The sequence below is a fragment of the Acipenser ruthenus genome, chromosome 16 (genome assembly GCF_902713425.1).
Source record: "Acipenser ruthenus chromosome 16, fAciRut3.2 maternal haplotype, whole genome shotgun sequence".
Classification (NCBI taxonomy): domain Eukaryota; kingdom Metazoa; phylum Chordata; class Actinopteri; order Acipenseriformes; family Acipenseridae; genus Acipenser; species Acipenser ruthenus.
This window is the reverse complement of record NC_081204.1, coordinates 21,220,237-21,247,598: the sequence shown is the minus strand read 5'-3', so window position 1 is coordinate 21,247,598 and position 27,362 is coordinate 21,220,237. Positions and strand designations below refer to the sequence as shown.

Here is a 27,362-nt window from a genome sequence, read left to right as displayed (position 1 = left end):
GCAGCGGACCCTCGGAAGGCGACGGCAGCAGCAGCGGACCCTCGGAAGGCGACGGCAGCAGCAGCGGACCCTCGGAAGGCAACGGCAGCCGCAGCGGACCCTCGGAAGGCGAACTCGGGAGGGGAGCCCCTGGCCATGGAGGCGGCAGCGGGAGCTCCACTTCTCCCTCGTACCCTGTGTCCTGTGGAGAACAAAAGGCAGCCCCAGGCGATGCAGAACAGCCATCCCCAGGCAATGGCGATGGTGGGAGGGGAAAGCAGTCCTCCCACAGCGGCTGAGACGGAACCAGCAGGTATTTACCCTCTGCTGGTGGAGCTGGGAGTGGCAAGCAGTCCTCCCACGGCGGCTGAGGCGGAACCAGCAGGTATTCATCCTCTGCTGGTGGAGGTGGGAGGGGCAAGCAGTCCTCCCACGACGGTTGAGGCAGAACCAGCAGGCATTCACCCTCTGCTGGTGGAGGTGGGAGGGGCAAGCAGTCCTCCCACGACGGTGGAGGCGGAACCAGCAGGCATTCACCCTCTGCTGGTGGAGGTGGGAGGGGCAAGCAGTCCTCCCACGACGGTGGATGTGGAACCAGCAGGCATTCACCCTCTGCTGGTGGAGGTGGCGGAGGCAGAGGCAGCTCTTGCTGCTCTGCTCCTGGTGATGGTGGAGACAGAAGCAGCTCCTGCTGCCCTGCTCCTGGTGGTGGTGGAGACAGAGGCAGCTCCTGCTGCTCTGCTCCTGGTGGTGGTGGAGGCAGAGGCGATGGGGCGGATGCTGGCCACTCAGAGGGAGGCTGTGGCGGTGCTGGCTCCCTCTGCTGTGGCGGCTGGGCTGGTGTGTGCCGTGCTCCCTTCAGCAGCATAAATAGAGGCTGCTGGGGAACACCAGCATCCTGCCCTTCTGCCCCCCAGAAAAATTCAGGGGGTTGAGCCTGTAACTCCTCCCCTTCTGGCTCTTGGGACTGCAGCTTGGGTCCTAAGGCTGTGGAAGCGCAGACTTCCACCTCTTGGGCTATGGACGCACCGACTCCCCCCTCTTTGGGCTGTGGACGCACCGACTCCTCCCTCTTGGGCTGTGGACGCACCGACTCCCCCCTCTTGGGCGTAGGACGTTCGGGCTCCTCCCACTCGGGCGTAGGACGTTCGGGCTCCTCCCACTCGGGCGTAGGACGTTCGGGCTCCTCCCACTCGGGCGTAGGACGTTCGGGCTCCTCCCACTCGGGCGTAGGACGTTCGGGCTCCTCCCACTCGGGCGTAGGACGTTCGGGCTCCTCCCCAGGCTGTGGAGGCGAAACCAGCAGGCATTCTCCCTCTGCTGGTGGAGACGGTAGCGATGGCTCCTCTCCCTCTGATGCTGGAGACGGTAGCGATGGCTCCTCTCCCTCTGATGCTGGAGATGGCAGCGATGGCTCCTCTCCCTCTGATGCTGGAGACGGCAGCGATGGCTCCTCTCCCTCTGGCGCTGGAGACGGCAGCGATGGCTCCTCTCCCTCTGGCGCTGGAGACGGCAGCGATGGCTCCTCTCCCTCTGGCGCTGGAGACGGCAGCGATGGCTCCTCTCCCTCTGGCGCTGGAGACGGCAGCGATGGCTCCTCTCCCTCTGGCGCTGGAGACGGCAGCGATGGCTCCTCTCCCTCTGGCGCTGGAGACGGCAGCAATGGCTCCTCTCCCTCTGCTGGTGGAGACGGTAGCGATGGCTCCTCTCCCTTTTGTGCTGGAGATGGCAGCAGCAGGGTCTCTCCCATATCCGCAGCCAGGTAGTTGAACACCATGGCTGCGATGTCTGGGAGGGAAGCTGGGTGGTGTTGCTGTTCCCAGGCCTCCCAGCGCTCCCCATCTCTTGCCCACAGGAGGTTGATCACTGCAGGGAGGGCTTCCTCATAATCCCTCCCCGGCTCCACCAGCCAGTCCCAGACTCCCTCAGAGGAGAGTGCATTCGTCCTCTTTGGAGGATGCAGGTCCTCCCTCACTGGACGCTCTGGCTCCTCTTTCTCCTGCCATGGAGGGGGTTGGTCGGGTGCTATGTGACCCACCTCCCCAACAGCGAAGCACCACTCCTCACCTTTCAAGCAGGTGGGGCAGACGTCCAGCATGGTTGAGCTACAGTGGGACCTGCGACCGGCCCCACGCTGCTGTAGCTGCTGCTTCCTCCGTCCGCTTCTTCCCATATTTTTTTTTTTTTTTCTTCCCCAAAAAACACACAAAAAACACTTTGAAAAAAAAACGAACAAAAAAAACGAGCTTTTCTTTCCTGGTCCGGCTATTGGAGGCGTTTGTTTTGTCCCACGCAGGACACCATATGTGACAGTCTGGCTCGCAGTGGTGTGGTGGATGACGTCACGGACCAGGAAGTAACTGACTCCAAACAGTGGATGGGCGGGTGAAACCGAGTGCCAAAGCACTCAGCGTATTTAATAATAAATAAACAAAAGATTTAAACAAAATACAAACAAAAGGGCACGAGGGCCAAACGAATAAATAAACAAACAAGTAAGTGCCGTGCTGGATTATCCAGCACGTATTAGCAATTGTTTTTTTTTAAATATTATTCCTTCTCTCCGCTCCCCGTACTCTCTACTCCAACACCCCAACATCAAGTGCAGAGAGCTGCAGGTTTATATACTCTGGCCGAGGGATTAACTAGTTGGTAATTATCTTATTATCCCCCGGCCAGAGTCTGCACGCGTTTGGTAAGGATGCATGACTGTCAGCTATTTAAGTAATCAGTAGCTGATCAGCCATGCATCCTCACGGGGTTTTTAAATAATAATAAAAGACGCGGCGCTTTTACCCGCGCCGCAAACAAAAATACAAATAATAATAAATAGGGGCGGGACACTCCGCCACACAGTGTTAGTGAGATAAGTTGCTGCCTTATCCCACAATGTTTTTAAAATTCTCCAGCTTGTTATTTAGAGAATAGGAGAGTTTTTCCAGGTTTCTATTATCTAACAGTACATGCTTCCATAGTTGTAGAGCAGGTGGTGTGGGGTCTTTCCAGGACAGTAATGGGGCTTTTATGGCAGGATTCATTTTTGAAGTGGTTTTGTTAGTGAAAGTAGTCAGGTGTCCTGAAGAAGTCTTGCTGACAATGAAATACCATCATTTATTATTTAAGATGATTCTTGTAACACACGACCACGAAGCAGTATTTATTGAGATTTAATTAGAGAAGACTTGACTTATCAATCCAGTTGAAATTGAAGAAGGAATCTATGAAAAAAATCGTAGTTTATGTTGACTCAGAAATGTCTTCATCTAGACAATGTGGGGAAGCTATAAAAAAGGCCAACAAGATGCTCAGATATATAGTGAAAAGTGTTGAATTTAAATCAAGGGAAGTAATGTTAAAACTTTACAATGCATTAGTAAGACCTCATCTAGAATATTATCTAGAATAGGATATTACTGCTTTAGAAAGAGTGCAGAGAAGAGTGACCAGAATTATTTCAGGTTTAAAAGGCATGTCATATGCATATAGGCTAAAATAATTGAATCTATTGAGTCTTGAACAAAGAAGACTACACTGCGATCTGATTCAAGCATTCAAAATTCTAAAAGGTATTGACAACATTGACCCAGAGGACTTTTTCGACCTGAAAAAAGAAACAAGGACCAGGGGTCACAAATGGAGATTAAATAAAGGGGCATTTAGAACAGAACATTGGAGGCACTTTTTTACACAGAGAATTGTGAGAGTCTGGAACCAACTCCCCAGTAATGTTGTTCAAGAAGCTGCTTGATGAGATTCTGGAATCCATAAGCTACAATGTTATTATGCATAGTTACAATGTACTTAATGTGTAAATCTTTTTGCATGATATAACACTAATCCTAAACCTGACATTAACCCTAACCCTTTTCTGATATAATTGTGTACTTACATATATCGTGCGAAAAGATTTACACATTAAGTGCATTGTAACTATGCATAATACCATTGTAATTATGTATAAGTACACATGTATTTACTATGTAACTACTATGTAAATACACAGTAATTAGAGACACTTAATATAAAGTGTTACCCTACTTACAAATGAGTGCTAAGACTTGGCGTTCCCTTTCAGTGACTGGAGTGGGCAGGGGGTGTTGGTATCCTAACTGAAATGAAACCCTTGATAAGATGGGATGGGGGGTTCACTAAGCAGTCTCTATTCAGCAGGGCCGGTGTGCCGTCAGTTTTATCTACACTTTTCCTTTTCCAGTACTGTTTATCACAGTAGGGCACAGTGCACATACCAGACATCCTCCCTCCCCAACAGAGATTAGCAGCAGGTCTGGAGGAAGAGTTCTACTTATATTGACAGGCCTTGCATTTATAGAAGGACACAAGGATAATCGCAGAAACAAAACTACAGTTTATAAATCATGTGAAACTCAAATGAATTGAAACGCGGGTGTCTAATATTTGAAGACATGTGCGATTTCATAGTGTGGTATTAGAGCACCTGTACACAGAAATATCACTTCCTTTAGGAATCTAATGCAGCGCTCCGATTGGTGTACCTAATGATCACAGCATGACTTATTACGTACTGTACAATGCTACCTGGTACCTAATCATGTCCTGTGCTGTATGTCTAAGTACTCATGTGATATTGACCAGGAACCAGGAAGCAGCTGCAGCATTGGTTAATCTATAGTGTTGTTTTAGAAATCCCAGTAAGAAACGAGAGACCGTAACCAGTGCTGATGAGAGGTACGAACATGGACTTAAAGCCTTTGTTAGCTCTTTTTAAAAGCAAAACATATTTGTAAAATCCCAGGTTAGAGAAGCCAGAAGCCAGCAACAGAACAGACCAGGGTTATATAAACACAGCAATACAATAAACAGATTCTGATAAATGACAAAAGCTAGCAGGCTGTCAAAACATGTAGAAAAGCTTTGACAACTCCTAGATTAAAACAGAACACAGTGACTGCCAAATTCAACAAGCTGAGTTACTGAAAACGCCTGTTAAACTGCTGTTATCTTCTGGGAAACCAAAGGAGGGGACAGTCGCAAACAGCTTTCTGGATAACAGAGACTAGTATATAAACATCTAGGCTCCAGGGTTCCAGTATCTCTGCCAAGCATGGAGGCTATTGGAGTTTTATGAGAAATATATGCAGTGAAAGTCAGACCTACTGTAGGACTTGGGAGACACTATTTTACAGTTGAAATGTTATTGTTAATCAAAGTAATAGAATTGATACTGTTTATTCAGGTACAGTAACTATGATATACAACACTGGCCACAGGTTTTGCATCGCCCTGTTGAATTAACTAAGTTTGCTTCATAAAGTCAAAAACCTGCTGAATAATGTTTCGTTAACATATTGAATTACATACCGCTTTGTAGTTTCCCATATACAGTACTTAATGAAAAACTGACAAAAATTGAAAAATTTGACATTTCGAAATTTAACATGAAATACTGTACTACTATTATGGCTTCCGGTAGACTTTTGCGATATCATCTTATAGTTTCTTTGATTACATGATGTTAAATAAATAAATTTAAGGAAATTAAAGAAACAGGTGTTATTGGCATTTGGAGACTTGTCAGATTTATGGAACTATATTAAAATATTCAGTTGCTATGGTACTGAATAATGCTACCTCATATGATACTATATGAGAATGCTCTGGATACCCGTGCATTATCAGTGAGACAGGGCTTGCTACAGACTCTTCAATAGGAGGGAAGTGACTCACGTGACACAGCAGAGACATGCAATGAAAACCACACAGATAGGTACTGTTCCCTTGATTCAAAATATGGCCAGTTGTATGCTACATAGGACATTGTCACATTGAGCAGTGTTGGACATGCCAAGACAGTGTCCTCCAGGGTGCAGTTTACTCTATACAGTACCTTCGTCCTCTTCATGGGTGACTGTTGATACTGCCAGATTCCTGCTTTTCATCCATATTTAATATCATACACCATGTATCTATGTTTTTACACTGCTGACCCGATCTCATTTCGGAATCTGTATCTTGCATTATTCAAATCCAGCGACAGAACGACTGGATGAATCACACTGTTCCAAATCGTGCCACATTGCCAAGCAGTCATTCTAAGAATTCAGCTGTTTAATTTAGGTTTAAAACTCTTTTCTTTTCTATTATTGTACTGGTATTAAAACAGAATGCTCCTTGAGCATAGAGTGCTGTGGTTATTTCACTGAGAAACAACTGCACGGCCATCCTCATTCGTGGGAGAACTACTGCACTTCAGGAATGCTTAATCTGCATTCTCTGGGATATCTGTGAACTGGTCAAGTCATTTTTAACCACCCTCAGTGATACAAAACAACCAACACATATCCCTTACCTAGACTGACATGATTGCTACCAGTAAGAATGCTATTTTCCTGCGCTGGCTGGGGTGGCATTGCATTTCTTTCTGGGTTTGCTTCCCCTTGCAGTCTGTTTGTTTGCGTGTCCAGAAGCCTCCGAATCAGGTAGGATTGTGATCCACACTTTTTGCACAAACCTGTCCTTCTGCATTTGGCTTTGGGCAAAGTCAAAATAACAACAAGCAAACCCAATCTCAAGGCAGACCTCATGACTAAATCCGTATTCAGTATGGACTCTCCCTCTTAAACTGACAAGCTTTGTGACCTCATCAATACACTTTGTGATATCATCATAAAGCTTTGTGACCAGGCATAAACAATGGGGTGCAGCAGTGATGATGTCACAGTCACCCATTTCCCTTAGTGATTGTTATTACATAGGTCAAACTTACATTGGATAAAACCATCTTCGATCTCAAATTAGTATCAAATAAAATGTATGTATGCATATGAAAACAATATATAGCACTGGCTCTTACTTCTATAAAGCTGAGGGAACATGAAGCCACTTTGTGGCTTGGAACTTGGTTTCAGAAGACTAGGTCACTGCATGGCACACAAGGGGAGACTTGGGATTTGATACAGCAAAGTTGCCACAAAGTAGGAACCAGGTTTGAAGTTACTGTTCCTGCAAAAGTGACAGTGTTCCCTCGGCTTAAAGACACTGGCTGATCAAGCCTTAGTTACATATATCCAAGACAAGTCACTACAACGGAAGAGCAACTTAACACAGCATTTAAAAAAAACAATACACAATTTGAGTAACTGAAAAATAACCATTGAGAAAGATTTCATTTGAAAAGGAAATGAGGCTGCTTTCTCTTTACTAGTGCAATAAGAATGGTTGTGTTTAATAGAGTAATGTGATATACCAAAGCCATGACAACACAGTGATAAACCCAGACTGCCTCGCTCTGCTCTAACACCAGGTCTGCACACACCTTTATAAAGGTTTCCTATAGTAAAAACACAACACGGTGCAATAAAGCATTGTGGCAGTATGATGAAGCTCTCATTATTGTATAGCACAGAGAAGTATGATCAATGAGCACAGGATATTAAACAAAACCCAAGCAGCTACTATGAGCTGCACGAGCTTATATGGACCAAATGGTCTCCTCTCATTTGTACATTTTGTATTATATTAAAAATCATGGCAAACCGTGGAAAACGATATAAGTGCATAGTATTACCATGGGAAAACAGCAGAATTACAGTGGTGAACTTTTATAAGGGTATCTGTATAATACTGATCTAATTTCACTTTTGAAGTAAGCGAATGTGTTGCTCTATATTCTGGTAATCTGAACACAGAGAATGCTGGTGTATAGAACTGGAAACCGCAGCGTTCCATACATTGAGCGTGGGATTGTCCTTTTGTTTGTACTGGATCGTTACAAAGACAAGTTACACACTGATGGAAAACACCGAACATGAATAAAACAATATCAAGTTCCACTTGTGATTATAGGGGATCTCACAGAGCAGTATAGGGTTAGACCCCAATGATCGGACACAGTACAAACAAGAATTAATTGTAAAGTCCCCAGATATGTATCAAAAATTGCATACAACTTTAGCATATGAATGTTCATAATTTAAAGATCATAGGATTTGAAGAAATTAACAAAACGTGTGTCATTGTTAGAGTAGGTGCACAATAATAGCCATTAACATGAAATCCATTGACCTACTTCTTTTTGGGTGAGCTGTGTGTCTGCTTGCAGTTAGACCATCAGATATAAATTGTATTTGGAATCTTTGTATATCAAATGAGAAGTTTCAATGTCATTGTATTTCTGTGTTGCATTCCCCTTACTATTGCATTGTGTTCTGTTACTCCAGTATCCAGTGTCTAGTGACAGCCTTCCAATGTAGCTTGTCAACTCTGTCAGCCCCACCTACTCGACATTATATACACAGTGTGCGTCTGCTCAGTTGAAAGGTCACATCATCACATGACTGGAATGAGCAAGACTTATAGTCTCAGCATTTAGGATTCTCCAGACAAACTCAAAGTGAAGTAAAGACAGATTTAGAGAAAAGTGATAATAAATAAGCCAATACTGAAGCACCAGACCCCGAACTCACACCATACTATAGTAAGGTCATTGTGAAGCTCTTAAAGCAGAAAAAAACCAAATAATTAGCACCTCAAGAAATAGGTGGCTTGTGCGATTGTTGCTAAAGCTGATAGATATAAGACAATCGATTTTAAATCTTGGTTATAACCCCTTGAATTATTGTTGAGATCTGTATTGGCTGTTCCTGCTGTTGATTATTAACCTCTAGTATTAGTCTCTCAATGCTGTCACTGCTGAGTGTCACAGCCCAGGAACTCAACACGCAGGGCAATTTCATTCTGCCAGCCTTTCGGGTGAATCCTGATGTATCTGCTGAATATCGGAGGCTGAAAAGTGTTCAGAGCTTCTGTATTATAATCTGTGTTCCCTTGGAAGACCTACAAAAACAATACATATGTATTATTCATCACATGTATTGTTTTACCTGGCGTTAACATCAATAAATGCCCCTCCTCAGTCGTTTGTCACTGACATTCTTAGGGTTTCCAAAATACTCTTTTTTCAAGTACTGTACTACAGTATTTAAGTACCATAACTCACCCCCCAATTTGAATCCAACCTTTGAATTATTAACTAGTTTTGAAATCAGTTCATTACATCACGCCGAGATATCGGTGTGAAAAGTAAGCACAGACAGTTTGCCTCCAGCTCCCCAGCCTCCACTGTTTATTTAGCTTTGTCTAATGGAGGTGGGCAGCTGTTCTGTACCCCTGCTCTTGACTTCCCTATGGTCAGCCCCCCCCCCTTCCACTTATCTGCATGATAATTTATGGGCAGACAAGGCCAAAGAATGTACTGTAAAATATGTATAATGTAGTCATGTTGTCTAGTATATGTTTCAATAAATAATCTATTGCATGAGTTTCCTGACTGAACTACCCATTACTTACCTGAACCCTGGGCACCTGCTTCTCCAGAACGGCTGTCCATGTGACCCCGTCATTGCTGAACGAGATGGTGAACTCTGTCACAAACATGGGCATCATCAGTCTCTTGGCGCCTTGCGTTATTATTCCTGTGATTCTTTTCACTTCTCCAAAGTCCACCTTCAGCCACTCGTGAGGGTTGTTAGCCTATTTCATTACAAAATAAAGGAATAAAAACCCTTTACTTTTTAAATGATTCCCTTAAAGATTTGTGACAGCATGTTATTATTATTATTATTATTTATTTCTTAGCAGCCGCCCTTATCCAGGGCGACTTACAATTGTTACAAGATATCACATTATACATTATTTCACATTATACAGATATCACATTATTTTTTTTACATACAATTACCCATTTATACAGTTGGGTTTTTACTAGAGCAATCTATGCTCAAGGGTACAACAGCAGTGTCCCCCACTGGGGATTGAACCCACAACCCTCCGGTCAAGAGTCGAGAGCCCTAACCACTACTCCACACTGCTGCCCAGCATGTCTGATCTACTTTGCCAGGATTAGTTTATCATCCAGTCAAAGTGTTTCATAGTTTAGAGAGAAGTTTATCATCCAATCAAAGTGTTTAATAGTTTAGGGAGAATAGTGCTGCAATGGGTCCTTGGGTTTAGTCATTTACCTATTCAGTAGATATGATGGGAAACAGATTAAATTACTTTATTAACTGGGAAACCTGGCAGGGACACACACAATATTATAATGATAACTGGTAGTACAATGCTGCTCTGCTGCTTCTGCTAAATTGGCGGTTGATTGTCACTTTTCTATTGGATTACGGTAGTCGACTAGCTGGCAACTTCAAATTGTGGAATGGTTAGGGTTACCAGACGTCCTGGGAAAACTGGACCTTCATTTTTTGTCCCGGTCTGAAACAGTAAAATTGTTAAATCATCCCGGTTTTTCAAGTGTATTCAGATTATTTGTAGCAGTGTGCCCAGCAAGTTAACAGCAGGCATTTATTAGGTTGTGTTAGCGCCATTCAAAAATAAAATCAACAAATCGTTTTTAAAAATGCCAGAACCACCAGCCATGTTAGCCTTTTAAATGAGTCCAATAGTGTCTTGATAAACAGCCCTTTTTATTTATACATATATGGAGCAAAGTGAATTGTGACGTTGAATGCGTGACTGTTTGAAATCGACCGACAGCTTCACTTTTAAAAACATTTGAACATTTAGCGACTTTATTATTTCAGGGTACCATACCTGGGACAAAGAAAGAAACTAAAAGAACTGTGCCTGACACCAAAGGCTGTTTAAGTATTCCAAATCTGGATGTAGCAAGAATACATTTTACAATGTATCTGAAAACAATACCTTAACAACCCGGTATGGAAGTACAATTTTAATAACACAGTGATTAACTGTAAGTAGTAACAACTAAACTAAAACAAAAATTAAAAAATCAATGCAGGTCTGTTTTAAATCCCTCTGCACAGAATTGCTTGGATTATGAGTAGGGGTCTACTTAAATCGCGAAATATGGGATTGTCCGCGAAGTCAACCTTCAAAATAAAACGTGTATTCATAAAATACGTAGCTTTAAAACTTCAGTGGTTACCGCAATGCAAAAACAGTTCACTTCAGGGGTGCTGGAACTAGGGGTGCTGCCTTTGAATAGCTTCCATCATATACAGGTGTTACAGTTTTGTTCAATGGCTTTCAGCACCCCCACTTTAAAGATTGTTCCAGTGCCAGTGGTTCACTTCTTTAAAATCACGTGATAGCACTCCAGTCACCATAGCAGATCATTGATTGAGAGTGTCTGTAGACTTGTATGATGTAGAATAAGTGAGCGAGGCTGTCACCAGGCTGAGTGGAAGGATCATCGTCGCATACACATATAGTTCATTAAACAGGTAAATAGGCTGAAGATGACCGACAACAAACAAAACAAGGAAAATACGTTTCAGCTCTGGATCATGTGAAACAGTTTCCAGTAGGAACCTTACATGCAGATGTAACTGACTCTGGATTTGTTCAGAAGTTCAATCAGTACTACAGGTACGATCAGTCACTACCACCTCGGTTTACACAACCGACTGCCTACCTTTTTACTGCTATTCGCATTTTTGACCCAAATCAGGTGCCTTTTCTGTGTTTTGACCCTGAGCTAATTAAAGCAATCCCTGGATGGCAGAAAGATCAAGACAATGAACATGCTGCTTGACCTTTGTCAAAGAATGCCACATGCCGTTAAAAGTAACTGAGTTTTGGGTAACTCTGTTTCTGATTGGTTTCCAAATCTCTACAAGTTGGCAAAACGCTGCCTTACAATTCCAACCAGTTCCGTGGATGCATAAGGTGTATGGACAGGTATCGCACCACAGAGACAGACAATGCAGTCTCAATGTATGGACAGGTATCACCCCACAGAGACAGACGATGCAGTCTCAATGTATGGACAGGTATCACCCCACAGAGACAGACGATGCAGTCTCAATGTATGGACAGGTATCACCCCACAGAGACAGACGATGCAGTCTCAATGTATGGACAGGTATCACCCCACAGAGACAGACGATGGCAGAAGGTGCTGCATACTGGCGTTTAATAAATAAAGAAGACTGTTTTATTAAGGTAATCAGAAATGTGTATTTCTAAGCTTTTTGTACTATTCTGCATATATTCTACTTTGTTGTATATAGTGTATGAACACATGCAGAAAATATCAGTGGAATTTGCTATTTATGCCTTGACCAACGCGCAAAAAATGTTTAATTTCTCCACAATTTATGTAGACCCCTAATTTTGAGTTCCCCTAAACACATAACACAACACTTGCTTTTATTAATGTTTATTGCAGTCTATAACTTGCATAATTCTTGTCTTCATGCACAAACAGCGTGAAGTAAACAGTAAACAGACAGCGTGAAGTAAACAGTAAACAGACATTTCTTTAGAATTAATTTTACCCCTTTTCTTTCAGCACACGAGACCCGTTTCTTTGCTTTGTTGCGTTCTGTTATTGCTATAATACATTTTGATTTACTGCTGGGTTTTGTGGGGGAAACAGGGTTTTGTTTTATTTAGCCATTTACAAGTTGTGTGGTGCTTTTCCTTCCTGCCTGTGCTGTGTTAGTGTTCTGTGAGCATGTGGATACAGTCCAAATGTGGCAACAAAATCCACATGGAACACATTCTCTGCATTTAAAAAATACCTACAAAAAATGAACATTTAAGCATGCTTTATATTGCCTTTTTTAAAGAAATAAACAAAACACTTAAATTCAGAATGCAAACCAAAAGATCAGTAGGCTGAATTATTGTTAGGTACCTGTTAAAGGTAACAATACCATTTTATATATTATTGTCGTACAATTAAACTGTGTCAAACTACACGATGCCACTAAGGTGCGGTACTATTATGATTTTCTGTGTCAAATTTGTTTTTTTTACTACTTTGTAGATATGATCTAACTTAGCCTAATGGGGCCCCCCATGGCCTGGAGCTCTGGGCATTTGCCCTGGTTGCCAGCCCCTAAAACCGTCTCTGAATTAGGGCATTAGGGAGAAGGAGTGCAGAAATACAATAAGAGCTTACCTTTGGTCTCCAAGCATTATAAGTCATTTTCAGGTTGAGACGAGCAAGTGAAGGTTTCCAGGACGAATACCAATTTTCACGAAATGAAGACGCGCTGATGTGATTGTCTTGGATCAGACCTCTCTCCATGCCCAATGGCATAGAACAGCCTGGACAAGGAACACAGGGCATAGCATGACATCGAAGAACATGGAAGGACATGGAACACAGGGCATAGCATGACATGGAAGGACACGGAACACAGGGCATAGCATGACATGGAAGGACACGGAACACAGGCCATAGCATGACATGGAAGGACACGGAACACAGGCCATAGCATGACATGGAAGGACACGGAACACAGGGCATAGTATGACATGGAAGGACACGGAACACAGGCCATAGCATGACATGGAAGGACACAGAACACAGGGCATAGCATGACATGGAAGGACACGGAACACAGGCCATAGCATGACATGGAAGGACACGGAACACAGGCCATAGCATGACATGGAAGGACACGGAACACAGGGCATAGCATGACATGGAAGGACACGGAACACAGGGCATAGCATGACATGGAAGGACACAGAACACAGGCCATAGCATGACATGGAAGGACACGGAACACAGGGCATAGCATGACATGGAAGGCTTGCAAACCAATGCTTACCTCTTATTAGCTTTATTACAAAACTCAGACTGGCTTTTTATTGTGTTGAGAAGCTTTTTGTTTTTCCCCCCCATTCACAGTATTTTGCTATTCCTGTCGTCGTAAATAAAATTTGTCAGACCTCAAGGAAAGACTTACTGTTCAAATCACAGCCAATAAGCTCCATGCGAAGGGTCGGCCGGTTCTTGAATGACAAGGGAAGCACTCTGATATACTGGGCGATTATCGGAGGAGAAAGGGTATTCTCTTTTGTACCAGAGCCATCGACATTCCCCATGAAGATCTTCAAAATACAACCACAGAAAAACAACGACTTGTAAAAATGCATTCTAAACATGAAGGAATCTGGACACATGATACAGTAGATCAGGACAAACCCCCACAACAGACATCTGAATAATCATTTTTTTAATGATGATTATGTGATGTTCATAAATTAATAACTGCCTCAAACGCGTTTGGTTTGGGGGTCCACACTGCCTGGCCAGCTGGGCGAGGCAGTAGACCCCCACCCCATAACAGGCAGTACCAAGGGGCAGCTACAAGGGGGGCTGAGCTTATTGCAAGTATAACATTTTATAACTCGAAATCTGAACAATTAAAAATATCAAATTAAGTAAATGATGAGTTCAATTAAGGGTTTTTAAAGTAATTGAGAGCTCAGTTGGAATGAAAACCAGAAGACACTGACTGGCGTTTTAGTACTTCCTGATGCCCAAGAAATCACATGATATGGTGACCTTTCCACGCCAACTGGTCTGTACACCTAGCATGAAGAAGGTAATGGAGTTTTTGGAAGTGGGGCCATTCTGCTGCTCTGGTGACCCAGAACTGCACTCACTCACTGTGTAAGTGAAGGGCTGTTTCAATTGCTTTGACTGCAGGGGGACGCATTCACGGCAAACAAGAAGCTCAAAGGGGTAGACCGTGCTTTTGTCTCTCATTGAATATGGATATTTGAACTCTAACCTTCTCAGAGTGTGTGACGTTGCCTCTGTACCTCTTCCAGGATTCCTGGTCTGTGCTGTAAGATATTTGGAACAGGGCGATGAAATAGTCTGAGAACCTTTGCGTCGCTCCCTGGGTGCTAATGCCATGAATCAGCATTGGCCTCAGCAGGTCAACCTGAGGGAGAATGAGACTCTGCGTTGGTCTTTGAGATTCTATTTTACTAACAAGCCTTTGAGGCCCGATGCTGGCCACTTAGCACTCTGCAGAGACAGGTTTGCATTGCCAATGGACTTCCTGTCACCCAGGCTTTCGTTCCATTGTTTCAGGGTGTCCTGTGTAATGTGTAAAATGACCACTAGGTGGCGTAATGATAGCTATATTGGCAGTCCTTTACTACATTCCAGATAAACCCCTTTATTTTCACTTTGTATTGTATATCTACAGAATGTAAAGTCATGGATTTTCTTTATGTAAATCAGTATCTTCACATGTTTGAGTGGGCCAACTTTTGGGTCGGTTACTACTGTCCTATAAAACACACAATCTTTGGTGAAAATGTGTAAAACCCGAGAATAAAAGCCTTGATTAGAGATGAACTGTCCTATGGATACCCAGGAAACTACAGTTCAAACATGAGATCCACAACTGCGCTTTATTATTCATGTAGTAGATTTCGCAGACTGAGAATGAGAACATTGTAACATGTTTTGAGATGCAAGCATTTCAAGTTTTTTTTATCAAAACATTAGCTCAATCTTTGGAAACTAGACTAAAAAAATATTTAAACAATTTCAATAAAATATCCTTTTAATGACTTAACATTCCACTTACTATTCTGTGGTGTTTGCAATCATTCGGAGTGCTTCAGCGTTTTGTGGCTCCAACACTGATTTTGTTTAAATTTTCTTTAAATCTTTCTTTACCTGGCTTAGAGCTTGTTGGAGAATCCAGTGCCTTTTATTCAAATCACAAAACAATGTGACATTCCAGCTTTGCTAGCCCCGCCCACTCTGTCTATATCTGTGGCCCCACCCACCCTCTTTGTCAACCGGTGGCCCCACCCACTCTCTCTGTCCATATCTGTTGCCCCGCCCACTCTCTCTGTCTATATCTGTGTAGAGTGGAATTAGAATAGGATAGAACTAGGATTCTCAAAGCCAGGTAAAGAACAATTTTGAGAAATGTGATCAAAAACACAACCCAGGACCATTCAGGATGATCATAACAAAATCAAATACCCAAGCTGTTTTTTTTCAGCTTGTTGCGCAAGAGTTGGACCCAGTGTTATGAAAATAACATAGAAAATCTCAGTGCCTACCTGAATCCATGACTTACTGCTCTGACCAGACCAGGCGTTGACAGAGCCAGACATGTCTAACCTCGCCAGCCGAGGCAGCCAGTCACCTTCAGAGAAAAGCAGCAGCAGCAGCGTTAGAGCCTGGCAGCTTCTCCCATAGACCTCTGTTAGAATATTTTTACTGACTGCAGTGGAATAGACTTACTCTCAACGTTGCAGTGAAATGAACTACAGTAATGCTGCTATTCTCACCATAGGAGGAGAGTTTGTAATCTGTGAGTCTGCTATTCTCACTATAGGGAGGAGATCTTGTAATCTGTGAGTCTGCTATTCTCACCATAGGGAGGAGAGCTTGTAATCTGTGAATGCTATTCTTACTATAGGGAGGAGATCTTGTAATCTGTGAGTCTGCTATTCTCACCATAGGGAGCAGAGTTTGTAATCTGTGAGTGCTATTCTCACCATAGGGAGGAGAGTTTGTAATCTGTGAGTCTGCTATTCTCACCATAGGGAGGAGAGCTTGTAATCTGTGAGTCTGCTATTCTCCCAGATGCCATCCCGAGTGGTTGTGCACATTCTGAAACACAAACATTTACATAAAATAAAAATTGGAGGATTTATGAGCAGATTCTCCTGCCAGTAAAGCATTGATCTTCCATGTATAAATACATTCAAAACAGGAAAGGCACACAATGCAGATAGTACCTACTTGGAGTGTAGACCAGGAACTGTGCCCTCATCCCAGACAGCTGGTACTCCCCGATCATGCAGTCCACCAGCCAGGACCCCACCTTCCCAGGTCTCATTTCCACTGTCCCGAAGGTGCCTGGAGTAATCAGGCAAGCCAAGAGCAGGTAAACCATGGGACCCCTGCTCACCAGGACTTGTTTAATCATGAATATCTTCAATATTATTATTTATTTCTTAGCAGACGCCCTTATCCAGGGCGACTTACAATTGTTACAAGATGTCACATTATTTTTACATACAATTACATTATTTTTTTTACATATAATTACCCATTTATACAGTTGGGTTTTTACTGGAGCAATCTAGGTAAAGTACCTTGCTCAAGGGTATAGCAGCATCATCCCCCACCTGGGATTGAACCCACGACCCTCCAGTCAGGAGTCCAGAGCCCTAACCACTACTCCACACTGCTGCCACAATAACTATTTTTACACTGTGAAAAGCCTTGTTTTACTGTGTAACAACAACAGGTAACATAACACAAATTCTTTTTGGACGTACAATCAGGAACCATGTTCCTAATCAAATAATTGACAATCACTGATGCATTGAGAACCTTTTTTATTCAAATACAAAGGAAAACATGTCGCTGCATATTATTAAACATTGTAGCATAATATATGCAGGGACAAAATTTTATTATTAAAAAGCAAGAAGCAAACAAAAAGTGTACACTCTTCAGAAAAGTATAGTATTGTGTATATGTGAGACTCCAGGGATCAGGACTATCAATCGATCAGTGAAGGGTTAACTGAGGCTCGCAAAATAAAAGTGATCAATAATCTACTGATTTTTGCAGCTCTAATTATTGTGTAAGCTACAACCATGTAAAATAAGAGTGGGATTGTTACCAGGGTACAGGCTGTAGACGCCCATCCTGTGCTCCTGGTCTGTCCGCACAGTGAACGGTTGCCCATGGAAATGAACGGTGTGGACCTCCCCTTCACTGCCCAGGTTCAGGAGGTGCCAGCGAACCAGGTGGTGCTGAGCCATCACCAGCCCAGGCAGCGTCTCCGCTACGTATCCATTGATAGCTGGTGAGAAACAGAGATCCACATAGGGTTAAATAGCTTACATGCTCCCTTAACTGTATGCAGTCATTCTGAGGGATTCTTATTTATTCATTTATTTTTTGTTAATTCTGTGTCAAGGTGCAGTTCTGAGTTCAGGAGCTGCTCTTCAATTCCTGTTGCCTGCCATAGATATATGCAGCAGAGGCTAGATCAGCCACTTCCAGAAGTAAAAGCCAGCGCCATCATCGTCTAGCGATGGTGCTTCCTAATATGAAGACACAGGCTGATCTAGCCTACATTATGTCGATAACTTTTAGTCCAAACACGGAGCAGGGGGTGCAGTTACACAATCCATTATCCACAATGTCTACCTATGCCGTGTTCTATAATATACCATACCAATATGAGAAGGTGGGCTGTTACGTAAGCCATTCATCATACCGTTAAACTTGTTGCTCCTTTTAAATAACAGGTCATTTCTGTTAACCTGGCAAGGCGGTTTACAGAATCTGTCGATGTTCTCCTCCATGTACCAGCTCTTGGTTTCATCAAACACCATGAAGAGCAGCGAGAATTCCTGAATGTTCAGCTGGCGTCCGAAGAATCTGTCGAGAGTGTTAGGCTTGCAGATCAACAGGGGACCCACCAGCCCCGAGTTCATATCCTTCTCCTGGGAGGAAACAGAAACACCCAGGTTTGAGCTTGCCAAAGCATTTCCATTGGAAATGTCCCTGTACTTTGCATTAGATGCAACAATTAGTTGTTTAATTGATTATTGATCACCTTGGCTCAATTCAACATTCACTGACGAATTATTGCCCTGGATCTCTAATTAGAGCCTTGCCTATATATTATAGTACTCTCAAGGGTTGTTCAGCTATTTTGTAACCCTAACCTATGTTTACCACCCCCACCCCTCCCAAATACAGTTAGAAACAATCCTTCACTCATTTTTGAACCTTTTTAATTTTGGTGGGCACAAAAATATAGCAAGGGCTAGCAAATGCATCTAAACTAAAATAAAACACAATGCCAATAGAAAGCTTTCCATTGACATGTGATTCATGTTGTTCCCACTTCACCATGCTGCAGATGAGTTGCAATTGAAAGAGTAGCTTTTCCAAGCTTTTTATCACAGGTCCTGTATGGAAGGACACAACTGTAAAGCTAATAAGAACCCTCTTATCTATATGCTCCTGCATGCAATGCTGCTGCTTTGTAATTGTATTGGGTGTGTTTCATCCATACTCCCAAGTTGCATTTATTTTGCTTTTTCTTCCCTTAAACTGGAATATTTAACTTGAATAAACAGGCTTTTCAACACAGTTTAGAAGGGAACGTGTAAAATGCAGGCCAAATGGTAATATTGAATGTGATCAGCAGGGTTAAACAAATCTAAATCTAAGCACTGTTGAAAAATATTTAATAAAACTTCTTATAAACTCTTATTTGGGAGCCACAAGACCTTTTTTCTTCTAAATTATAATTTAAAAAACATTTAAGAAATACTAAAGAAACTCAATGGCAAATGCATCAACATTAAGACATTGAAGCAGACTTTTAGTCTAAGCGTTTGTCAAGTATTTATACGGTTAGCACTCTTGCATGGTGGCTCATTGAGGCCATTGAAAAAAAAAAAATTTGTTCTGTCGAGAACACAAGACCATTGGTCTTAGGCTCTCGAGATGACAGAGGTCAGTACTTCTGTTTTCTTGAGATAATTTAATTTATCTTGTGATCACGACCGTCAGACAACGAGGTTGTGTCATCGGTTGTGTCATCGGTTGTTTTTTTGCATCATCAATGCTGATGCTCATGTAAAAATTCTGGTAAAGTACAAAAGACTCTTTATGGGTTATAGTTATAGATCAATATGTAACACTGTGATGAGGAGGAGCTAGCACTGGGTTATAGTTATAGATCAATATGTAACGTTGTGATGACGAGGGGCTCGCACTGGGTTATAGTTATAGATCAATATGTAACGCTGTGATGAGGAGGGGCTCGCCCTGGGTTATAGTTATAGATCAATATGTAACGCTGTGATGAGGAGGGGCTCACACTGGGTTATTGTTATAGATCAATATGTAACGCTGTGATGAGGAGGGGCTCACACTGGGTTATAGTTATAGATCAATATGTAACGCTGTGATGAGGAGGGGCTCGCCCTGGGTTATAGTTATAGATCAATATGTAATGCTGTGATGACGAAGGGCTCGTACTGGATTGGTGCTGGAGTAGTAGGCCCATGTCTTGCAGTCAAATTCCGTTTCAGTTGGGCCCTCCTGCTTGGTCACTTTCCAGTAGTATTTGCGCATCTCATTGGGCTGGACACCCTCTGTCGTTCCGTCCTGTGAATCGTACAGAGTTGGATTCATCGCCCGGTCATACACACCATGGAGGTTGAAAGAGTACGGTCTGGAGGCCAGATTCTTGAATACGACCTGGAGGAAAAATGAAACCGCTTTAACCATCAATACAACAGGACAAGTAGCTTCAAATGGCATTCTACCAGTGTGGCAGGGTGAGGCCACTGCCACTGTAAACAATGGAGATTTGGTGGGGTTATGTTTGATTTATAAATAAGATGTGTTTAATTTTATAAAAACAAAGTGCGTGCTAGATATGGCAGGGCTGGGAGGTTAGACTTCTCTCCCTGCCTAATTGAAACTGAATGTGCAGCAGGTGGCCAGGTGTTAATTAAATAATTGATTATCAATTAACCCTTGCCACATGCCTTTAAAAAGAGGCTGGAAAGCCAGTCCTTTGTTCTTCTTTCATTGGTACTTTCTTCTACAAGCCTGGAAGGGAATAGGAAGGTGTGTAACCAGGGGGAGCGAAGGGTTATCACCGTGTGTAGACCAGGATACCTACAACTTTAGGGTAGGGATTCATTTAGGGAATTTTAATCCCCCCAGTTTATTTAGTTTGTGCAGGGAGAAGGTCTAGAGCGGGACCTCCCTTTTAGTGGGAGCAGAACTTGACCACTGTTGGGTGAACTTTTGTTTTCTTTGCTGTTTTCCCCACTGTTTTGTATTTTGTAGTTTTATGCACCTGTGTGTATGTCCTTCCGTACTAGTGCTGCCATTACTGGTACCCTAGTGGCGGCCATGTATCACTGCAACTGCTTATGTGATCATAAATAAAATCTGAATGGCTGAGCGGCGTTTTCAACATCAAAACCCTCTACGGCTCTCATTTCTCTGCGGATACCCACACAGTAACAGAAGGAAAGTGGCTATAAAACGAACAGAACTGACCTCACCTGACCTGGTGCAAGTAGGAGTTGTCTGGTCAAAATTAGGCTGACACACAGAGATACGCCAGCAACTTGTATGCATGGAATCAATAAAGGAAACTTGTTCAATTCTGCTTGAATCCTTGTTGTGTGCTTCTTCACACACAAACACATCAATCATTTGGTTTCCTTTCAGCACCAATAGAGTAGAGTAGCTCTGTTGAGTTTTACTGATGTTTGTCCATATGAACCGGGACAGTGCTTTGAGCTGTTTTGGAAAGCTCTTTATTGAAGTGGTTGGAACTTCTAATTTCTCTCACACTAATTTCCAGGTTTATTTGAGTAATATTTACATGTGTCATGTTGATTAGTGCTGTCACAACACTATGTTTAAACGACGTCATTTACTGTCCGCTTCCCACTCTACCTGTTAGATCAGATACCTGAAGAACTGATTGTTTGGTATTTTTAAAGCAACGTCGCTGAGGCCGGAAAGGGAACGTACAGAAAAGTTCTGACAACTCCAACTGCAGGTCTTTCCAAAACAGTTTAAAAGCTCCGACCCGGGTCATGCAAAGAAAAGAAAATCACTACATCTCAGTATTTCAGCCAGTACACTCAAACCGGTTGCAAATATCATAAAAAGTTAAGGGAAAGCTCCTTGCTTTTGCAAAAATCAGTTCTGTTTTGCCAAGACTATCAGTTCCAGTAACTAAAGCAGCAGTGAAAGTGCTTGGTAAATCCCACGGACTTGTCAGCTTTCTATTTGATTGGTTGTTTACTATGGCTTGTTAGCAGTGGTACTGGAAATTCACTCAGTGTGGTTTATTAGGGTACGAGAGGGTGTGGGTACCGTGGCTATTGTCACTGCTTGGTGCGTTGTTAGGTACGAGGCGTATTTATTTAACGTAAATATAAATAAATACAAGAGAAATAGGTAGTTTCTGAAGATTTATCAAGAAATTTGAAGGATAACCTTCCGCAACAGAAAATAGTGCGTATGAACTATTGATACTCAGGTAAGATTTTTTTTTAATTGAGTTGCAATTTTGTGTTCATTGACATTAATTTGAATGTTGGCGTTAACGTACAATTCTTAAAGTGACTGTCAATTGTTGCAGAAGGGGGCATTGGAGTGCAGGAAGGGGGTTTGCTTTCATCTGGTCTTATTTTTTTGTTTGGCGATGCTGTGGAGTTTTCCTCCGTCAAGATGATTCTCCAGCGCTTTCGATTTTCTAACAACGGTTCCCAATAACTCTGCAGGGAGCTGTCCGATCTATGACTGCTGACGGACATAATTTCTCTCGATTGCAATTCCGCGTTGGACAGTTTCTGTATTAAGGTACTGCTTATGCAATGTTTGGTGTATATTTGTGTGGTGCCCGCCTTTCTGCATATTCTAGGCAACATCGTTGCTAGGTAATTCACTCCCATTGGCTCTAGCCTATACCATACACCATACATACACTTAACGGGGAGTCATTTTAATGTCTGTTCAATCCAGCACGGAGCCTAACATAGCTGCTGATTCTGTATTGCTCGCCTTTACAGTTTTGGACTGTAAAAATCTCTAAGGATATTATTTAGCTCTTTTGTTAGTTGTGTGAATTCAATATGTAATTTCTTTTCAGACAGCCCAGTCATTAAAGCATTTAACAGCCCAACTGGTTTGTTTGGTGGTATTCATTTCATTGCTGTTTTTTTTCTAGCACATCAATGTTAGAGTTCTGTACCTCAGCTTGACGGTTTAACTTTTTCTTTTCTTAGCTTTCCGGAGAAGATGCAGCTTCTATTTCTACCCACTTATTGATTGTCATCGGTGCAAACAGCTCAGAAGTGATGCCTTCAGGGGTATATTCCATGACTGCCAGGTATCTTGACAGGTGTTTTTTTTTTTTTATTGCTGTTATTTCAATAGGCGCAGTGATACAATAGTGCCACGGATCTAGTGATTTACCCAACAGTTACTATACCAGGGATTATATCACAGTTTAGAACCACTGATTGGCCAATCAGCATGCAGTACTACAACAATCCGTTTCACAATGTGTAAAAATGGCTTGTATTAAAAAAAAAATTGACTGTGCTGGAAATAAAGATGTACTACTATAGCTTGTGTACTGTTCAGCCAGCTCACACTGTGAATCACTGCACACTGAGCATTCTCATACAGTATCACTCAAGGCCTGTTGTGTGTTATTCTTTTCAGCCAGTAATATAACAGGTGTGCGTTACTGGCGGTACCTCTACTTACAGTTATGATGTCATTGATTTCAGCCCTGATCACTGGCCCCAGGATCCCCAGGTGCTCCTCCATTTCCCCGCGGGAGGTCGGCTGAGAGAAGTCACCATCCAGGAACTCCCTGAACACAACCTTCTTGTACTCTGGGAAAAACTTCTCCCACCCCCTTCTCATTTCTCTATGGAAGAGAATAAGTTCTCATATTAGTTAAAGGGGATAAAGGAGGGCTGTGACCACCTGTCCAATACTCTATACAGGTAAGGGGTCCTGTACTCGCATGCTATAATATTATTTCTGCCACTGACTTACATTCAGAAAAGCAGTGCAGAAATGATTTTATTATTACATAATGTGTACCTTTGTATATCATAATTAGATTATTGAATATATTCAGAGAACTTCTTTGAGAGCAGTCTTGCGATGACACTTGCCAAGGAGCTTCTTTTAACACAAGTTATTGATGACATCATAATCTGGGGAAGCATGGAAGCTTCATTTATTCATTTATTTAGAGAACCCCTTGTTGAATTCTGATTAAACTTGCTGGAATAACAGTTTATTACAATAATTTCTCACACATTACCAGTGGAAATATTTCTGTAATGTTTTAAAATAAGGGGAAGTTTGTCTTAGTTGGAGATTATAGTATCACTGTCTTGCTAAAGCAGCTCCTACTAAAAATAAATGTATTTTTAAACTTATCCGACACAGTCAGTTTAGTCTCTACTAAGCAATGACGACTAATTGCTTGAAGTTTAAGTTGCTGTTTCATGTGTGTTTCGAGATTCTAAAGTGGAGTGAATGATGGTGAGTTTATGGGGCGGATTACCAAGCCATCTTGCTGATGTTGAATCACTGGGGTCCTTTAAACCCCAACTTCACAGTTTTGGGATCGATCAGCCACTACTAGGAGCTGGATAAGCATTGATGGGCCAATAGGCCTCCTCTCGTTCGTAAAGTGTTCTTGCGTTCTGTTCTTAATGACAGCTCTGCATGGAGCCTGATTCGCTGAGATGATCCTTGAGGTTTATAATATTGTTTGGAACATCATTTTTAAAAGAGCCAAACCAGCCGGATTAAAGGGACTCACCTGGTATTTATTAACTGAGGAGGTTTCTTGATGCCGTAATCCCACATCACCTCCACGGCTGCGATAAAGTAGTAGTGCACTTTCCCTTCCTTGGTGCGCAAGTCAAGGTGCATGTCATCATAGCTATTATAGTCCTCTTCGTTGTCATTCAAGCCGAGGCTGTAATAATCATAATAGGATTCCGTTTCCTCAGGCGGCAGTTCTTTTGTTTTTACACTATGAGAACTTGGAAAGTGGTCTGTGAGGTTTGCTTGTATTTTTCCAGACAACCTTTTATGAGTTTGGTTGGAATTATCCAGAACAGGTGATGGCACTTTAATGACTTGATTTCCAAGCTGGCTAACAGTGCTTTTTTTGTCCTCTTTGTAAATCTGATTCAAATTTTTTTTAAGTAACTGCTTGCCGTTTTTCCGGTCGCCTAGTTTAGCCCGATCATGGTGATTTGGTGATTTGGTGGATTCTAGAGATCTTTTCTTGCGATGCTTATTACAGTCGCTGCCACATTCTTGGATGCGTGATGGCTCTTTAGAACCAGCGACCACAGGGCCCTCCTCTGATTCTGTACTCTGGAGAGGATCCAACTCCTTTTCAATATCGGAAGGAGCAGACTCTTCTGCTGCCTCCCCTTGATCAAAACCAGTCTTCTTACTGCTTGTACTCTCAGTCATACCCATGCTTTGTCTGTCACCCTCAGCTTTTATTGGTAGAAGGTATTTTTCTGTCCTTTCTATCTGACTGGATGTATTTCCCTGTATAGACCGGGGTTGAGACTTGCCTTGGTTTCCCTCAACAGAAGGACTATCCTTGATTTCCAAATTACTTATGACACCCAATGGAATCTCCAAGCCCTCCATGGTTTTATTAGTCTTCTCAGTTTTGTCTTCGAGAGTCTGAACATATTTAACTTTGCAGCGGGGTGCATTAGGGCTTTCTGTTATGTTACCAGAGGCAGTCGTTGAGTTTTTCTTGCACAGTTTGAAGACGATGGTCCTGTTCTTTTTGTTAAAGCCTCTTGGAGAAAAACTGTGTCCAATGTAATCCAAAACTTGATAATAATCTTCCACCCCTGGGTCCCCCGTTCTGTAATCATAGTCGCAGTTGTTTACTGTATACTTGGCACTCATACCCCTGTTTCTGAAGTTTGAGTCGAAAGCTCCCATTAGCCATTCACCTATGAATCAAAATAAGAACGTGTTAATATATATTACGAGTTTAATACCGATACACATTTATAAGATGTTTACTAAAGCTCAAACGGAACAGGGCAACAAATACCTTCCCCTACCTCCTCAAAATGGTACAGTCCGCTCTTCCTAATGTCACCTGTTTCTACCTGTATTCTCACTCCCATCTCCACAACTCTACCAGCTTTCAACTCTCCCCACTCATCAAATGACTTTACATTATTTCTAAAACCAACTGGAAAATACTAGGTAGAAAGTGGTGTGATCCGCTGATAGAGCTTACAGTAGATTGTGTTAAAACCCTTGCTGCAGCATTTTTAACCGTGTTGAAGCTTATTCACAAGCACACAGTCAACTCCTTTTTCTTCACTCCCTTAACCTTTTCACTGCCACAGCAATAGAATGTTTGCTGTGTTCCTGTTGTGCCATGGAAAAAGTAACACTGCACTGAAGTCGGACAGGAAATCTGTAACTGTTGAGCTTATCACAGTGTGTGCTGCCAGTTTCAGAAACAAACCCTGATCACCTACATATACAATGGCCAGTATAAAACACATTACATTGTTAAAAAGATGATTTATAATGTGTCTTTTATATATTTAGAACAGTTTTACTAACTATTGAATTTGTTTTCTTAAGTGTACTGCTGGTAAATATTGCATTTACCCATTGCATTTACCTTGGGTGTCTGTATTTGAAACCCACCTCTAATAAACCATACGACATCTCACAAGATAAAAAGGGACAGCAGCAGTGTGTTTTTAGAGACTACACTGTTTTTGTAGATTGTACAAAAACCTTTATCAATGGCTGTGGCAAAGTGGTAATGACGTGCAGGTGAGTGCAGTGCAGAATAATCACACAGACAAACGTTGATACAGGTGCAAGGGTGTTTATTTAAATTAATAAATGTCCAGAGCCTCAAGGCAAAACCTGTAAATAATAATGGTGCTGGAAGTGATATAGCGGCGTATATCACTTCTCGTTATAATCCTACGGGTTTGACCCGCAACCCCAAAGTCCCGTTCCGACACCCACACTAAACACAAACACAAAGACAGTGCGTGATTCAAGTGCTAAAAGGTGCAAACAACAGACAGTTCCAGTAGTGAAAAGGTGAGTGGTGAAGTCCGGGTTTGTCGCTGGCCTGCGGCTGCAGCTCCGGATCGTGCTCAGTAATCTTTAGTGAAACAACACACAAGACACACAGTGTTAGGACACAGACACAAAACACTCACGGTCGATTTCACAAACGGGCTCCTTCTTGGTCATATAATTTAACCATATGCAAAGGAACAGATCACTCAAGCCATGCCCCCTATTTATACCCTCGCCCATGACCCCGAGGTTAACGAGCGCATCCGCTCCTCCAGTCCTCGGATGCCACGCCACTTACCGTCTGGGTCACTGAGCTCGGGTGCCATGGCTCCGCCCCCTTCCGAACTGACCGACTTCCATCTACCCTACGGAATAAATTGTCGTGCCATTTCATTAAGGGTACTCTGTTCCTCGTATACCGTGCCCTCACAGGTCGAGAGGGAGATCTAACACTAAGACTCATTCGATCTCTGTCACATATCCCACCGCTCAGAGTGGAGCCGAAGGAACACTCGGCTAAACCTACCTTTCCCATTACTCCCCCCTCCCGGGAAAAATAATCCGCATTTTGGTGGTCTTTCCCTGCACGGTGTACCATATGGTACATGAAGGGCTGCAATGCCAGATACCACCGAGTTATCCGGGCATTGCTGTCCTTCATTGTGCTTAACCACTTGAGTGGGGCGTGGTCAGTGACAAGATCAAATGAGTGTCCCAGCAGGTAGTATCTTAAAGAGTGAGTAGCCCATTTCATGGCCAAACACTCTTTTTCGACGACGGAGTAGTTGCGCTCCCGAGGGAGCATTTTTTTACTTATGTACAAAACAGGGTGTTCTACTCCGCCTACCATTTGAGACAGGACTGCACCCAAACCGACATCCGAAGCATCGGTGTGGAGGATGAATCTCTTAGTGAAGTCTGGAGTGATGAGAGCAGGGGC

At 42.6% G+C, this 27,362-nt stretch overlaps 1 protein-coding gene across 1 annotated transcript in view; it reads right to left on the bottom strand.

The window, feature by feature from the left end:
- Positions 1-7,052: 7,052 nt before the first annotated feature.
- The window catches only part of LOC117971142 (coagulation factor VIII-like), a 39,840-nt gene continuing 19,530 nt past the window's right edge, over positions 7,053-27,362 (bottom strand). The window contains exons 13-25 of the mRNA XM_058989027.1: positions 24,141-25,311; positions 23,063-23,228; positions 19,793-20,014; positions 18,012-18,240; positions 17,409-17,591; positions 16,517-16,633; positions 16,313-16,384; positions 15,829-15,914; positions 14,529-14,684; positions 13,698-13,842; positions 12,902-13,050; positions 9,307-9,489; positions 7,053-8,793 (exon numbers count right to left, since the gene is read on the bottom strand). Coding sequence (XP_058845010.1) covers positions 8,644-8,793; positions 9,307-9,489; positions 12,902-13,050; positions 13,698-13,842; positions 14,529-14,684; positions 15,829-15,914; positions 16,313-16,384; positions 16,517-16,633; positions 17,409-17,591; positions 18,012-18,240; positions 19,793-20,014; positions 23,063-23,228; positions 24,141-25,311 — 3,029 coding nt within the window. The 3' untranslated portion in view covers positions 7,053-8,643. The remainder of the gene's footprint in view (positions 8,794-9,306; positions 9,490-12,901; positions 13,051-13,697; positions 13,843-14,528; positions 14,685-15,828; positions 15,915-16,312; positions 16,385-16,516; positions 16,634-17,408; positions 17,592-18,011; positions 18,241-19,792; positions 20,015-23,062; positions 23,229-24,140; positions 25,312-27,362) is intronic.